This window comes from Carlito syrichta, unplaced genomic scaffold (assembly GCF_000164805.1).
Source record: "Carlito syrichta isolate Samal-C Ts95f unplaced genomic scaffold, Tarsius_syrichta-2.0.1 Scaffold306997, whole genome shotgun sequence".
Classification (NCBI taxonomy): domain Eukaryota; kingdom Metazoa; phylum Chordata; class Mammalia; order Primates; family Tarsiidae; genus Carlito; species Carlito syrichta.
This window is the reverse complement of record NW_007251093.1, coordinates 186,020-202,887: the sequence shown is the minus strand read 5'-3', so window position 1 is coordinate 202,887 and position 16,868 is coordinate 186,020. Positions and strand designations below refer to the sequence as shown.

General features: G+C 44.0%; 3 protein-coding genes across 8 annotated transcripts in view; 2 read left to right on the top strand and 1 right to left on the bottom strand.

Moving 5' to 3' along the window:
- The window catches only part of IQCG (IQ motif containing G), a 49,726-nt gene extending 47,847 nt beyond the window's left edge, over positions 1 to 1,879 (bottom strand). Inside the window, exon 1 of the mRNA XM_008063688.2 lies at positions 1,628 to 1,879. Within this exon, the coding sequence (XP_008061879.1) occupies positions 1,628 to 1,843 (216 nt within the window). The 5' untranslated portion in view covers positions 1,844 to 1,879. The remainder of the gene's footprint in view (positions 1 to 1,627) is intronic.
- The window catches only part of RPL35A (ribosomal protein L35a), a 29,711-nt gene extending 17,017 nt beyond the window's left edge, over positions 1 to 12,694 (top strand). The window contains exons 1-5 of one of the 5 annotated variants that reach the window (XM_021715327.1): positions 8,443 to 8,502; positions 9,242 to 9,285; positions 9,447 to 9,599; positions 11,038 to 11,182; positions 12,594 to 12,694. In XM_021715327.1, coding sequence (XP_021571002.1) covers positions 9,275 to 9,285; positions 9,447 to 9,599; positions 11,038 to 11,182; positions 12,594 to 12,617 — 333 coding nt within the window. In that variant the 5' untranslated portion in view covers positions 8,443 to 8,502; positions 9,242 to 9,274 and the 3' untranslated portion in view covers positions 12,618 to 12,694. The other 4 variants (XM_008063685.2, XM_021715329.1, XM_008063686.2 and 1 more) reach the window with 4 other exon arrangements.
- A 3,885-nt stretch (positions 12,695 to 16,579) lies between these two features.
- LMLN (leishmanolysin like peptidase) overlaps positions 16,580 to 16,868 on the top strand; it is a 96,855-nt gene continuing 96,566 nt past the window's right edge. Inside the window, exon 1 of one of the 2 annotated variants that reach the window (XM_008063683.1) lies at positions 16,580 to 16,814. In XM_008063683.1, the coding sequence (XP_008061874.1) occupies positions 16,596 to 16,814 (219 nt within the window). In that variant the 5' untranslated portion in view covers positions 16,580 to 16,595. The remainder of the gene's footprint in view (positions 16,815 to 16,868) is intronic. The other variant, XM_008063681.2, reaches the window with a different exon arrangement.

The following is a 16,868-nucleotide window of genomic DNA, read 5'->3' as shown; positions in this document are numbered from 1 at the left end:
GTTGCACACACCTGTAGTTCCAGCTGCTTGGAAGGCTGAGGTGGAAAGATTGCCTGAGTCCAGCAGTTCGAGGTTGTGGTGGCCGTGAGCGTGCAACTGCACTCCAGCCTGGGTGACAGAGTGAGATACCGACTCAAAAAAAAAAAAAAAAAAGGCCTTAAGAATTCAGGCTAGGCCGGGCTTGGTGGCTCAGCCTGTAATCCCAGCGCTTTGGGAGGCCCAGGTGAGTGGATTGCCTGAGCCCGCAGGTTCAAGACCCGCCTGGACAACTTGGTGAGATCTCATCTCTACAATAAATCAAAAATTAGCCAGGCGGGGTAGCGCGCGCCTGTAGTTCCATCTACTTGGAAGGCTGAGGTGGAAGGATCGCCAGAGCCCCGCAAGTTAAGGCTGCGATGGCCGGGAGCGGCCACTGCACTCCAGTCTGGGTGCCAGAGTGAGACTCCAACTCAAAAAAAAAAAAAGAATTCAGACTATACTTAAAATAGCAAAAATAAATTTAAAAACTCTAATGGAAGTTTAGGGGAAATTTGATTTTCTTCCTTCAGTAAATACAGATTTATTTTCTGTTAGACTTGAAAAACAATTTACCCTCTCATTTGTATTTATTTCTGACTCCTTTTTCATAGACTCAGAAATATTATATTTTGCACAGAATTAAGTAATGTAATTTTTCTAAACTTCATGAACTTCATAAATATGTATTTATATGTATAAATTATTTCCATTTTATATATATAGCCTAAGTTGTTGAAATGTATAAACGCTTAAAAATTTATAAAGATTTTGCTCACTACCAAGCTAACTATTTTGATAACTTAGTGGTGCTTTGCAGAGGAGTAAAAACATTATTGAATATATAATGACTGACACAATATCGCTGGATGTTCAGAAAGGCAGGTGGCAACACATTCATCAAAGCCAACAGTCATTTTAGATTAAAGCAATGTTGAGAGCGTCAAGTTGAAGTCCTCCCCACCTAGTGTTCAGTTAGTGCTTAGCAGCTGAGAAATACAAGGCAACTTGATGATCTTCTCAGTATGTACAATGTATTTATACTGATTTAACAACAGGTGTTTTTCTTTTCTTTTCTTTCTTTCTTTTTTTTTTTTTTTGAGTTGGAGTCTTACTCTGTCGCCCAGGCTGGAGTGCAGTGGCACATTCCCGGCCACCACAGCCTCAACCTGCTAGGCTTAGGTGATCCTTCTGCCTCAGCCGTCCAAGTAGCTGGAACTACAGGAGTGTGCTACCACGCCTGGCTAATTTTCTGACTTATTGTAGAGATGAGGTCTCACCAAGTTATCTGGGCTGGTCTTGAACCCGTGGACTCAGGCAATCCTCTAGCCTCGGCCTCCCAAAGTTCTGGGATTACAGGCTTGAGCCAACGTGCCCGGCCGGTCTTTTTCAATAATGTTGACATACTGGAAAAGGATATTCTGCCTGGTAATGTACCTTGAGCTATGACAATTTCACTCCATCAAGTAAGAGTAAATATCTCAGACAGTTCTTGTAGCCTTCTACCTAAGATAAAAGTGCTATTTCCCAAATGAGATTTAATGGCACAGATACAAGAAATGACGGAGGAAGGAAATAAAGCAAAATGAAATAACAGTAAGTGAGTATATACCATGCTGGTGCTTTGTTTTCTTTCAAACTGAACTGGCATGATATAGTTTAGAATGGAGAGCTGAATTGTGGTATCCTCCAGAACCGCAGAGATCCTTAGCACATCTGCAAGGGTCAGTGGCTCTCTGATTTCTGGGATGATTTCTACATCTGTTTCTACATCTGTTCTTTCTTCTTCTACAGTACTAGGTGATTCACCTCTCACTGACACCATCATCTCAGAATGCCAAGCTTCTGGAGGAAGGTTTGAAGTTTCCAGCCTGTCTCTAAGAAAAAAAAAAGTCAGTGACCAATGTTTAAATACCAGTTAAACTCATAACACTTAGTTCCTGTGCCATGTCCACATGTTGCCCCATACCAAGTTTCCCTTTCTAATTTTTTTTTTTTTTTTTTTTTTTTGACCTGGGATTTCACTCTGTTGCTCAGGCTGGAGTGCAGTGGCACGCTCACAGCTCACCACAGCCTCCACTTCCTGAGCTCAGGAGCTCCTTCTGCCTCAGCCTTCCAAACAGCTGAGACTATAGGCACACACCACCATGCCAGGCTAACTTTTTAATTTTTTTGTAGAGCCAAGGTCTTGCTATGTTGCCTCGGTTTCAATGTTTATATTTTGAGTCATTATGTTTTGGAGATAATCTGTTACAAAGCATTAGATAAATTTCACACAGACATTTAACAGATAGCATAATTTCAAAATATATATACAAAATAAATTGTAATTTCTTTCTTTTTGTGTTGGAGTCTCACTCTGTTGCCCAGGCTGGAGTACAGTAGTATGCTCACAGCCACCACAAGTTCAACCTGCTGGGCTCAGGAGATCCTTCCACCTCAGGGAACTACAGATGTGCGCCACCGCGCTCACCTAAATTTTGTGGGGTTTTTTTTGAGTCGGAGTCTCACTCTCACCCAGGCTGGAGTGCAGTGGGATGCCACGGCCACCGCAGCCTCAACCTGCTAGGCTCCAGGTGATCCTTCTGCTTTAGCTTTCCAAATAGCTGGAACCACAGGCTTGTGCCACCATGCCGGGCTAATTTTTTGATTTATTGTAGAGTTTATTCAAGATTTCATAAACCAATGTCAATATTTCCTTCACATTTTTGGTTACAGCATCTTTGTGAAATTACCAATATACCATGGAGGGTGCCAAAATGAACTCAAGAATGGAAGAATATGTTCAAATTTATAATTTATTGGCCAGATGCAGTGGCTTACCTTTGTAATCCCTGCACTGTGGGAGGCCGAGGTGAGAGGACTGCCTGAGCCCACGGGTTCAAGACCAGCCTGGACAACTTGGCGAGACTTCATCTCTACTATAAATTAAAAAATTAGTCGGGCATGGTGGCGCATGCCTGTAATTCCAGCTACTTGTGAGGCTGAAGTGGAAGGACTACTTGAGCCCAGCAGGTCAAGGCTGCAGTGGCCGTGAGTGTGCTACTGCACTCCAGCCTGGGCAACAGAGTTGCAAGAGTTGTGGTTTATCCCCTCTTTTTACTTAGTAGCACAGTCCTAGAGGTAAAAGAATCACTGACATTATGGGGTGCGAGTGTATTAAGTAGTCAACTTAATTACTGGTCTACCAAAACTGCAGATACATGCACTCTTCAAGCCTCTTCTTAAGGCTAGGCATGGTGGCTGACACCTGTAATTCTAGCACTTTGTGAGGCTGAGGCAGAAAGACTGAGCTCAGGAGTTTGAGACGAGCCTAGGCAACACAGTGAGTCCTCTTGTCCACAAAGGTCTGCTGAGGTGGAAGGATCATCTGACCCCAGGAGGTCAAGGCTGCAGTGAGCACTCTCAAATGAGTGACAGTGAGACCCTGGCTCAAAAAAAAGATAAATTCTCAAAAAATGTCCAACATAGTTCTATTATGTTTTATTATATTCTGATTTTTAATTGGTTATTTCTATGTAATAGATTTATTTCTCTATTATTCTAATTACTATAATACTTAATTAGATCGCTCCATTCCTCTGATCTGCCAGATAACAATTTGTTGCACCTGGATTTAGAAGAACAATTGAGATTACATTTAGAAAAACATCATTAATCCTGGAAATCAGTTTAACACTGCTATCAAGATGCTACCTCTCCTCAGTAAACCCAAATCCTTTCTGCTTTAATGAGATTTACAATGAGAACATCTATGGAGAGTTTTGGTTAATATTGAATGACAAGTTTCCAGTATGATTTTGTCCCTAAAAAAGTGCCTCTGAGAGGCGGTACAAGTGTGTCACACACATCAAAACTCTTATGTGCAAAAATCCAACATAAAACAGAATCTGTATGTAAACTTGAAAAAGTGATTCGAAACTAGCCAGGTGTTCTGGTGCAGGGACAGTCTTAGGAGGAAGCAGCATGGTATTAAGCAGAATTTATGTTTTGTTTTTCCATTTCTTAGGCTTGGGGCATAGGTAAATGTGCTTCACATAGGTAAGGCAGGCCTACGCTTATGTAAAATCTAGTGCTTTCCTGTTGTTCTGACTTCTCATTTCTCATGCTAGAAATGCAGGAGTGATTCCGCCACCTCCTTCATCTGGATATCAGCATTCTTCCTAACCCAAACCTCACCAAGGCCTGTGAATTTTACCTTCCATTTCTATATCTCCCAATAATATGCTGGGCCAAGTTGTTCTTCTTGCTTGAACTACTCTAAAGACCCCCAAATTGGAAGTGATCTTTTTAAAATGCAAGAGTGGGGTTTTAAAATTAAAAATCTAACCATGTCTCTCCCTAGAAACTTTCAATGGCTTCCCATTGCCTTAGGATAAAGACCAAAATTCTTTTTTTTGTTTTTGAGTTGGAGTCTCACTCTGTCACCTAGTCTGGAGTGAAGTTGCATGCTCACGGCCATCCCAGCGTCGACCTGCTGGGCTCTGGCCATCCTTCCCCCTCAGCCCTCCAAGTAGCCGGAACTACAGGTGCATGCTACCACGTCCGGCTAATTTTGGATTTATTGTAGAGACGAGGTCTCACCAATTTCCCCGGGCTGGTCTCAAACCACAGGCTTAGGCAGGTCACTCGCCTCGGCCTTCCAAAGTGCTGGGATTACAGGCTGAGCCACCAAAAGACCAAAATTCTTAACTTGGACCATAAGGTCTGCATGATCTGGCCTCTTCCATTCCTCTCTATACCCATCTTGAACTGCCTTTTCCTTGCTCTTGGCTCCAGCCTCAGTGGGCTTCTTTCAGTTCTTCTACAGAATCATGCTTCCTTCCAACTCAGGGCCTTTGCACATGCTGTTCCTTCAACTTGAACCACTCTTTCCTCACCTCTTCACCTCTTGTACCAGCTTAGAAGAGTGTCATTTTTTACTGGACACAGTGGCTCACGCCTGTAATCCTAGCACTTTGGGACGGGGAGATAAGAGGATTGTCTGACCCTAGGGTTCGAGACCAGCCTGGGCAACTTGGTGAGACCTCCTCTCTACAATAAATTTTTAAAAATTAGCCAGGCATGGTGGCATGCACCTGTGGTTCCAGCTACTTTGGAGGGCCAAGGTGTAAGGATCGCTTGAACCCAGCATCCATGGGAGATTCCAGAAAGAAATTCACTGAAGAGTGAGATCAGGTATTTATGTTCCTAGCTCCTTCTCTGTCAAATTATTATTGATTGGCTCTGTTATTCTATTGAAGGACATGGCTCATGTCAGGAAATTCCCTCCAAACTCTCTCTCTGGGCTTATATAACTATTTCTTCTATGTCTCTGGAGACTGCATACTCCCTTGTAGTTTCACTCCTGCTTTACCTCTGTAAACAGATCCTTTATTAAGTGCTCAACCCCACCAACTGTTTCCTTCCAGGCAACACTGACTGATAAAATGACCTAGTACACATATACACTTATATAAATATAAATATATATGCACACATATACAAATAAACTGAAACAAGGGTTCATACAACAATTTATGCTTACCATGAGTGATAACATTCTGATATTTTGGCTCTATCATATTTTGTTTAAAAAAGTATTATGATCATGATCTACTAATGGGTAATCACCTGCAGTTTGAAAAATGCCTTAGATGATACTTCTCCAAGTGATATTTTTCCTGACTTCTCAGGTTGGATCAGGTTTCTTCTATTCAAGAACTTGTGGCACTTTTTCTTCTCCTGTGAGCTCTCTTCATAATTTGTAATGTTTATGCCAGTTCCTTCCACTAGACTGTTAAGTTCAATGACACCAGGAGCCAAGACAATAATGCTCATTATTGTAGCCTAAGTTTCAGGCACTGTGCTTAATAAGTATTTGTAGAACGAATGATGAACAAATGAATGAAACTCAAACTTGATGTACTATTTCTCCCAGGAGGACTTACACTTAGAACCTTAACAAATAAATTTCTAATAGTGGAATTTCTAGCACATTGCTGGGACAGAGAAAATTGGATGGGGTAATGGGCTGCGAGGTACAAGCTCTGTCCTGATGTCTTTAAGGGGATCCGCCCAGCATGGTGGCTCAAGCCTGTAATCCCAGCACTTTGGGAGGCTGAGGCGAGAGAATTGCCTGAGTCCAGTGGTTCGAGACCAGCCTGGGCAACTTGACGAGACCTCATCTCTACAATAAATAAAAAAATTAGCTGGGCGTGCTGGTGTGTGCCTATAGTTCCAGCTACTTGGGAGATTGAGGTGGAAGGATTGCTGGAGCCCAGCAGGTTGATGTTGGGGTGACTGTGAGCATACCACTGCACTCCAGCCTGGATGACAGAGTGAGACTCCCAACTCAAAAAAAAAAAAAGAGGATCCGATTTGGAATGTGACATATACATCTATTTCATAACCCTTTGGAGTAATTCTTTACTCCTTTCTCTCATTCCTTATTCACCAGCAAATCCTGTTAGAATTCAAATGTGTTCAGAATTCCAGTACTAATCTCCCCTGTCTCCTCACCATCATCTCTCACCAGGTGCATTAGAAGAACCTCCTCATTGACCTTCCTGCTAGTGCTTTTGCCTCCCTTCAGTCTCAACACAGTGAACTGTCAAATTGGAACTCAGATCGAGTGACACATGTTTAAAACCCTCAAATGGCTTCCCAACTCAGAGGGTTTTTTAAAAGCCTCTTGTACAGTGGCCTCTCTGCTTACTCTTTTTCCATATAAGTTACCATCTTCTAACGTGTCCTATATTTTAGGTGCTCATTGTCTTGTTCTCCCTAGTAGGATATAAGCTCCACGTGGGGAGAGATTTGTTTTGTTTACCACAATGTCATCCAAGCCCGCCACAAATCGTGGTATGAGGTAGTCACTCATTGAACTATTTGTTGAATAAATGAACGAATCTATAGGGCAGCCCAAATAAATGTGCGATAATTAGGAAATATATTTACCGAGGACCCATTACACGCAGGCACGGCGGAGGGCGCCCTGAGAGTTTCGGTGAGGCAGCTGAAGAGTTCTCTTAAAAGGGCGATAGGCCGGACTCAGTGGCTCAGCCTGTAATCCCAGCACTTTGGGAGGCCGAGGTGAATGGATTGCCTGAGACCGCGGGTTCGAGACCAGCCCGGGCAACTTGGCGAAACCTCGTCTCTACAATAAATAAAAATTAGGTGGCCGTGGTGGTGCGCGCCCGTAGATCCGGCTACTTGGAAAGCTGAGGCGGAAGGATCGCCAGATCCCAGCAGGTCGAAGCTGGTGTGGCCGTGAGCGTGTCACTACACTCTAGCCTGGGCGACAGAGTGAGACTCCAACAAAAAAAAATTTTTGGAGCTACAGGCATGCGCTACCACGCCTGGCTGATTTTTTGATTTATTGTAGAGATGAGGTCTCGCTGCCCAGGCGGGTCTCGAACCCGCGAGTTCAGGCAATCCACTCACCTCAGCCTCCCAAAGGCGCGGGATTACAGGTTGAGCCACCGAGTCCGGCTCAAAAAAAATTAAAAAAAAAAAAAAAAGGTGATTAAACCTCCTCTTGGCCTTCCATACCCTTGAAGTCAAAAGGAAGAACAAAGGGAAGAAGTAGGTCATTTTTTTTTTTTTTTGAGTTGGAGTCTCACTCTGTTGTCCAGGCTGGAGAGCAGTGGCACGCTCTCGGCCACCGCAGCCTCGACCTGCTGGGCTCCGGCGATCCTTCCGCCTCGGCCTTCCGAGTAGTTGGAACTACAAGCGCGCTCCCACGCCCGGCTAATTTTTTGATTTATTGTAGAGACGAGGTCTCGCTAAGTTGCCCAGGCGGGTCTCGAACCCGCGGGCTCAGGCAATCCACTCACCTCAGCCTCCCAAAGCGCGGGATTACAGGTTGAGCCACCAAACCCGGCCTTTTTTTTCTTTTTTTTTTTTTAAGAGATAAAGAAGTAGAGAGGAGGAAAGAAGGAAACAAATACATTTAAAGAGAAAGAAGAGCTCCTCCTGCTTTGGGGCTCCCGGCCTTTCTCTTCCAGTCTAGGTTAGGATCGGAGAGTCTCCGTCCTTCCTATTCCCGTGTTGTATGAGGTAAAGACGCCTCCATATTCGCGAATCAACCTCAGAATTAATCTTGACGCGGGGGTCAGCGGACGTTCCCTACTTGGGCTTTACCTTTCTACTCGCAGCACCTCTGGACGCAGGAAGCACGCTAAGACGTTTCTATGGCAACGCACAGCTTTGGAGGACCGTTTCCTCTTCGTTTTTAGTAGGCTACCATTTTGCCTTCCTTTGTTCCCACGTAATACATGTTTCAGCTTACAAAAACAATGAGACTTAAGAAAATAATTGTTAGAATGCTCTTGAATGTGGCTTATTCCAGAATCCTAGAATTCAGAATTCCCGAAGACGATTTCTAAGGGTTGTTTCTCTGGCGGTCGCGGAAGGTGCCTAAATTAGGGGCAGGGTAGAGAGTGTATCCCACAAGGCCGCGCGGCGGGGTCTCGTTTTTCCTCTTTCCGCCATCTTGGAGCCCGGGTAGGTGAGTGAGGTGCCTGCTGCTCAACTTTGGGGGCAAATAACTGGGATGTGTTTATCCATATGCTCTGGCGAAGCACCGGTGCGTCTTGGGGTTCCTTCCAGCTAGTGATTTCTGTGGGTTCCAAGAAGAGGGAGGGCCGGATGGAGGAGATACGGAACTGATGCTGCTGGTCCCCTGGCTCCCGGAGAACTACTGCTCCGGTAATCGGAGTTAACCCCTGGTCTTGAGCGGAGTGAAACGGATGCGCTTTGTGTCTGTAGTTGCCCGAGAGGGAGGGAGTAGAACTTTCAGGCTGGCTTTTTTCCGTCTTTTCCCATCCTAAGCTTTGGTTCGCTTGTCTACGGTCTCCCTTTCTTCAGCTTTTCTCTTTAAGCCAATGCGTAGAAGTCTTGTTTTCTGTATGCTTTTTTTCCCTGCTTGATACGTTTTCGTTTTTTCCCCTGAGTTTTCTATACCGATAGTGACATGAGTTTTCTCGGGATTTCCTATTGGGTTTTCTAGGCGTTCTTTTACAGTATAGTTTTGCCGCTGCGTTTTGTTTTCATCCTGATGTTGCTTAGTTATTAGCCGTTCTCTGAAGTGTAAATGTCTTACCAGAGTCATGGTTACGTTACTCCATACTATTACGTGAAGGGCTGGTCAAAAAGGGAATTTGCTTAATAGGCTAAAGAAACGAGGGGGAACAAGGTGGGAAAATGGCATTGCATGCTTTTAAACGGGTTTTTTTGTTTTAAGGCCTGCTGGGAACAGGACTTCTAAGAGGCAAATATGTCTGGAAGGTACGCGTTTTCAATATAGTTGCTTTGGGTTTTTTCTATTTGGCGTGAACGTGAGAGCAAAAAATTGTGTTTACTGTAGTTTTTGTGTGGGGGTTGCAAGTCAAGTTATACCGGTGGTTTATGAAGCTTAAGTTTAATATTACGTGTTTTGTGTGTCTTAGGCTGTGGTCCAAAGCCATTTTTGCTGGCTATAAGCGAGGTCTCCGGAACCAAAGGGAGCACACAGCTCTTCTCAAAATTGAAGGTGTTTATGCCCGAGATGAAACTGAATTCTATTTGGGCAAGAGATGTGCTTATGTATATAAAGCAAAGAAGTAAGTTTATGATGTTACTAGTATCGTTTTTACTTGATGTGTGTCATTCCATTGAATAAGCATAACATGGTGCTAAAGTAATTGGTATTGATGTGGCTTCTATCTTGAGATTTTTAAGAAACTTTAAGGGTTGTAACAGGCTGCAACTTGTGGGTGGTATTGGATTTAGGTGTCTTCAGTACTTCGAAAACAATAAGGAAAAAGCTATCATTTGTAACCTCACCCCAAGCTTAAATGATCCTGCTGCCTCAGCCTCCCAAGTAGCTGGGACTATAGTCTTGTGCATTTTATGTTACCTTAAGTGATACTCCTGGCCTCAAGCTATACTCCTGCCTTTGTCTCCCAAATTGCTGGGATTATAGGTGTTAGCCACATAAACCAACCTAATTCCTTACATTATGATACTTTTAAGGTTTTTTTAGAGCACTTTCCACTTAACTTAATGTATTTTGTTAATTCCTTAAAATTATATATTTTAAAGCATGCTTAAAGACGTCGATGTCTCTAGACATCTCTGGGGAAGTGTTCTCATCATTGCCCTTCTTTTTCACTGCAGAGTATTCTTTAAAATTATAAGTCAGATCATATGTATGTTGCTCAAACCCCAGTTTTTGACTCATTCAATAAAAGCCAGGGTCATTAAGAGACCTGTAAGACCCTAAGCATTGAGGATTCCAATTTGGTTTCACGGTCTTTCCCCAAGCCAGGACTCAGCCCATAGCCAGGACATACTATTTGCTCTGCCTGCACTCGTCATACTCTGATAACTTAATGAGTTTTTCTCCCGTTATAGTCTTTATTCCATCGTCACTTCAGTGAACTACCCAATTCCTCCCTACACACAAACGTTCTCACACTAGACCTCCTTTGCTAATTTTTTCAATATTGCAGGTATTACCATCTGACTTTCTACTACTTACTATTTGGTTATCCTGTGGAAAAGGTTTTTTTTTTTTTTCTGAGTTGGGGTCTTACTGCTGCTCATGCTGGTGTGTTCATGGCCACACCAGTGTCGGCCTGCTGGGCTGCAGCGATCCTTCCGCTTCAATCTTTCAAGTAGCCAGAACTACAGGTGCTCGCTACCACACCTGGCGAATTTCTTATTTATTGTAGAGTTGGGGTCTTGCCAAGTTGCCGGGGCTGGTCTCAAACTTGCAGGCTCAGGCAATCCACTCACCTCATCCTCTCAAAGTGCTGGGAATACAGGCTGAGCTACCATGCCCAGCCTCTTTTTTGTAAAGGATTACATTTTACAAAAGTGTCTTATATATGGATACATATCTGTAGAATAAATGGTATTGCAGACCTTTTTTTAGCTTTCTCGTGTAAATGGGAAAACGGATTTGACAGCCACTGGTCTAGAGGTCACCTTGAATCTGTTTCAGGCTATATTGATTGTCTCATTTCTTACTTGTCTTCTGTTCCTCTTTAAAATCAGTAACACAGTGACTCCTGGCGGCAAACCAAACAAAACCAGAGTAATCTGGGGAAAGGTAACTCGGGCCCATGGAAACAGTGGCATGGTTCGTGCCAAATTCCGAAGCAACCTTCCTGCTAAGGCCATTGGACACAGAATCCGTGTAGTAAGTACAGTTAAGCAAAATGATTGTCAAGTCAAATGACGCTTAAGAGTTTGGGCTTTGACTTCTAGGAAGACTTTTGTGATTGTGAAATTGACACCAGTAAATTTTGCGGCAAAATTAGCAACTACTGTATAAACTGTGAACACTAATTCTTGCCATACTAAAGGAAGATGAAGCAAAATGTTCAAATGGACTGTGCCTAAATTTCAGATTGTATTAAAACTGCCTGGGGAAGAAATAGTATATGGATGGACAGGTATTTAGCAAAGATTTGTTAGGCACTGAATTAATTGCTAGAAAGTAAAAACACCTTTTCTCGCCATAATTCTTAATACTTTCTTGATTCCATTATGTCAGTCTTGTTAGAATAGGTTTTACTAGCTTTGTTTTGCACATGAAGAAAGTAGATACTTGTGCTTATGTTCCTGGGTCTCAGGTTTTGGCACAAGACTCCATATTCTGTGCTATTCCTTTTTTTTCTTTTTCTTTGAGTTGGAGTCTCACTCGAGTGCAGTGGCACACTCACGGCCACCACAGCTTGATCTGCTGGGCTTAGGCGATCCTTTCGCCTTCCAAGTAACTGGAACTACAGGCATATGCTGCCATATGCTAATTTTTTAATTTATTGTAGAAATGAGGTCTCGCCAAGTTGTCCAGGCTGGTCTCGAACCCCTGAGCTCAGGCAATCCTCTCACCTCGGCCTCCCAGAGTGTTGGGATTATAGGCCATGAGCCAACGCACTCGGCCTCCCTGTGCTGTTCTCAAGCATCTCTTAGTTTTTCTTTAGATAGGGTCCATTTTTTATAGATCATGTTTTGGGGGCCATGGGGTACTGTTGAACCCTGCTGAGTGATTCCGTAGTACTTGTTATCCGAGGAGGCTTTTACTGTCAGAAGAAGCAAAATGAAATTTTCCTTTCAGTACTTATTTCTTGAGAGTGCTGGTTTTTAAGGTATAGTCACTTTGAAACTGAAGGCTGGCTGGCCTTGGTGGCTCAGCCTGTAATCCCAGCACTTTGGGAGGAGCCAAGTGGATTGTCTGAGCCCGTGGGTTTGAGATCAGTCCGGGCAACTTGGTGAGACCTCATCTCTACAATGAATAAAAAATCAACCGAGAGTGGTAGCATGCGCCTGTAGTTTGGGCTACTTGGAAGCCTGAGGCAGATGGATCGCCAGAGCTCAGCAGGTTGATGCTGGGGTGGCTGTGTGCTACTCCACTCCAGCCTGGGCGACAGAGTGAGACTCCAACTCAAACTGAAGGCTATACAAACTTGGTTTCTTGGCCACTATGATCTGTAATTCAGAGCTGAGTAATGAGATATGGGAGATTTTTCCATGAGGTGCCTCAGTAACATTTGAAAACTTGTATGTAACACACTCTTATTGTTTTGTATGTTCTTTTTTCCCTCCAGATGCTGTACCCCTCAAGAATTTAAACTAATGGAAAGTAAATAAATAAAAGTGGATGTGTGTTCTTGTATTTTTGTTAAGTGGCTTTAAAAACCTTATTGCCCTTGAGTTGCTATTAAAGTGGTGGAGGTTATCCATCATTTTCAAAATACAGGGAATTCAGAGACCTGTATATGTTGTAAAAGCAGTTCCAGGGTGATTATAGAGATTTTGAAGATAACAGGTTTTAACGTCTCTTAATGCAAAGCCTTAATGGGGGAGAAGCTTTGGGGAAAGTGAAAAGGTGACTGCCTTCTTCATTAGATTGAGAGTAAGTGAAAGAAGTTTAAAGTTACCTTTTAAAATACCTTGTAATACTGTGCACTTGTTCAATATAGATTGGTTGGGATACTTAGAAGTAAAAGTGGGAATTGGGAGGAATTTGGAGATTATATTGATGGACTTTGGCAGCTCATTCAAATAGGCTGGGATGAAACATCCTTGGGATTTATGACTGGACAGACATCCCAGTATCTTACACTTGACTGGAAGCAGTATGTATGCTGAGAATATCAAAGTTAAGCCATGTTATTCTACCTCAGAAGAAGTCCTGTGGTATATGAGGGAGAAGAGTGCATGCTCAGGTAGCAGCTTTTCTTGCCTTCATGATTTAATGTAATAAAGTACAAGGTGGTGTATTTTACCATGTTATAAATAAGGCTCCAGGAGATTTTAAATATCTTGATGTGCTAAAATAAAATTTTGAGCTTATATCAGTTTCTCAGTGCGGGTGTTTCTAATTGATGGAATAGCAGCTAGTTTTTTTAAACCATATTTTAAAAATTCTGAAAATGCCAACAGGAAACAGTTTGGCAAACTAAATGCTGACAGTTTTGAAATGTAGTTGGGTTCTTTTGCCAAACACCGAAAAAAAGCATTCTGGAAATATTGAGGAAAAGACTAGGAGAAGGTGAAGGGATTGGGTAGGAAGAGCACATTGACAGTTCAAAGAAAGGCTTGGTCAGTCTGTACTCAAGCAAAAGATGCCATTGTGGGAGTCCCATATTTGGGGGCTTGCAGGTGTACTGCCAGGTGCGTTCACTGGGGAGTGTGGCTTCAAGGCAAAGCACATTGGAAGGAACAGCTGCTTGGGGCCATTGGTGGATTATGCTTTCTTCAGATGTGAGCAGTGCATTTCATGGCCATCACAAGTTAAAAATTGGCTGTCAGAAGTGTTGATCTTTGCCTGTGTGATTCCTGCCTCTCCAAAAAGCCAATATGAACTAAAAGTGCCTACTATGTTCATTGTGCCGGTTAAATAGATTTTAACTCCCCTTAGGGTAGTTGGGGATAGAAACATGCACATAGTCTGTTAAATAGAAACATGCACATAGTCTGTTAAATATAAAATTAGAGAGGAAGAATTAATTTGGGGAGAATGGCATGAAGATGTGAACGAGCAAAGAATGAAATCAAGCAATTTTAACTAGGTTGATTGGGAAGTCAAGAAAACTAAGAAATGCCACATTATGAGATATCTTGTACTGTACTGAATATTTTAGGCGTAATGGTCCCCAACCTTTTTGTCATCAGGGAGCAGTTTCATGGAAGACAGTGTTTTCTGCAGTCAGGGGTGGGAGGGATGGGAGTGTGGTGTGGATGGATCATTAGGCATTAGAGTCTCATGAGCGTGCAACCTAGATAATTAGCATGTGCAGTTCATAATAGTGTTTGTACTCAGGAGAACCTAATGCTCTGGAGGTGGAGCTCTGCTGGCCTCCTGCTCATCTGTGTACCAGGTTCCTAACAGTATGGTCTTCATTCAGGTTGGGGACACCTGTGTAGAGGGTCATTGAAAAGCTTGATTTGAGCAACCCCCTCAAGTCTCCTCCCACTTGGGGAGCTTTTCTGTCCTCTTAATAAATCCTGCTTTCAAAAAAAAAAAAAGCTTGATTTAGCCTTTGGCTTGCTAAGCTCGTGTGGCCATGTGCTCTTGAGCTATGGCCAGGCCATGTTTTCCTGTTTTGGCCCGAATCTCTATCTCTAATTTACTTTTTAAATTATATTTTCTAGTCTAAATTTGAAAACTTGATTCAAGCTGGGTGCAGTGCCTCATGTCTATAATCCTGGCACTTTGGAAGGCAGAGGTGAGAGGTCTGCCTGAAGTTGGGGTTCACCTGAGCAACATGTTGAGACCTTGTCTCTACTATAAATTTTTTAAAAACAGCTGGGTCTGGTGGTGCATGCCTGTGGTTCCAGCTACTTGGGAGGCAGAGGCGAAAGGACCACCTGAGCTCAGCAGGGCTAGGGGAGGCTGTGGTGGCTGCAAGCATGCCACTGCGCTCCAGCTTCTGACTCAAAAGCTTGATTTCATGGGAGTGACTAGGTAGATGCCAGTGGTAGCCCAGCATACACAAGGGAAAATCAGGTAGGTTTTCCAGGCCCAAATTGAGATTTCTAAGCCCTGAAATAGATTCCATCAACATTAATGGTAGAATTTTAAGAGCAATTGTGGAGTGGGGTTTTCAAGGATAGCATGTTCTGGCTTTGGTGGCTGGATGAGTGCATTTACATCCTGGGGAACCAGGGTGATGGTTTTGTGAGACCAAAAGTTGATGAAGATGTTAAACTGTGGACATGTTCAGGAAGCCAAGTGGATATTTCGTATCTGGTTCACTCATATATAGAGGAAAACAGTCTCATAGACTGTCACCTTGTGGGAGTTAGGTGACTGGTATTCTGAATGGGATAGGTGGTAGAGCAAATAAGCGTGCACGAACAGTGTTAGGCATTTGAACAAAGCTGGGAAAAGGTTGAGACTAGGGAAAACTGAGTAGTTTACGTATACAATGGCAAACGAACCTTAAACGCAAACACATGCTCTTAACAAAGATGATGGCAGCCCTTGTAAACGAGAAGAGTATGTTAGGATTTTCTACTCCCATACTGAAGTTCCGTGAAAGGTAAAATTGCTATAGGAGGATCCCCATGATTTACAGTAAATGGCTTGCATGACTGGCAGCTTGTCCACTATGCAGCTGAATCCTCTCCCCCAGTAACGCTACTGTTACAGCTCAGAACTCGAGACAACTGGTTCCATTCTTTCTCCACAGTCAGTTTCTCTGTGGACTTGTAGTAGAAAGAGCAGAGTTCGAAATTTGGTTTCTAATCCCAGCTTCTAGTGGGGTTGGCATTTTACCTAGCGAGTCTACTCTAAAATGGTAATACGTAAAGCACTGCCCATTCATGTTTGAATATACAATCGCCACCAATCGGTTGTAAATTCTTGAGAATTTTTTTCCTACCCCTACGTTTCCTAGTGTAGTAACTGAAAATGTACAATGACCATTGAATGACTTCCATTTCAGTGTCTCCTGCTCTTTACATTCTTTTTTTCATGAGCCACAGGGGGATGCGTCCCGATTTTTGATTTTTTATAGTTCCTCACGACTCAATTTCGATGGTAGTTCCTTAATGGCTAGGATCCACCCGGTTTCCTCAGGTGCAGTGGAAATTCTTGGTCAGACAGAAGCCAATGGAGTTGAGTAAAATAGTAAAGGACACATCGTTAACCGGCCTTAGGTAGTAACACATGGGGCCTGAAGTTGGTGACTAAAAAGTGAATGAAAATTCCACTCACCTTTCATAGAGGATTACATTATAAAATACTTTGCACATGTCTGCATGTCCACCAGAGCACCCGACCCCCAGTCGATGCACGTCGCTCTAGTAAAGGACCGAAAGCGTGTCTGAGATACCCACGTACACCATCAGTGCACCGTCTACGCCCGCTGGCCTTTCTTCCTCCCACCGTCCGACCCACGTGGGCAGCCAGACGGCACTTATTGGCCGGCCTCGCGCTGCCAGACGCTCTGGACGTAATCGCTGCCCTCGTCTTCCGCGGCGAACTTCTTGCGGGTGACGCCGTCCAATCCAGGGGCGTCCTTCCGCCGGCCGGTCTCTCCACCTGCCCCGAGCGGCGAGGGGGCGGCGCCGGCGCCGGGCGCGGCGGCGTCACGCGCTCCATGGTAACGACGCTCGGCCCGAAGATGGCGGCCGAGTGGGGCGGCGGCGCGGGTTACCCGGGTTCAGGCCCGGGCCGGCGCCGGTGGCGCTGGAGCGGTTCTTCGTGGGTCCGCGGCGTTTTGCTCCTGTTGGGCGGGCTCCGGGCGAGCGCCACATCTATTCCTGTCTCCTTGGGCAGTTCCCCTCCCTGCCGGCATTACGCGCCCTCTGACACTGAGGTAGGGCGACGGAGGGCGGGAGCGGGCCCTCTGAGGGGAAAGTAACACGGGAGG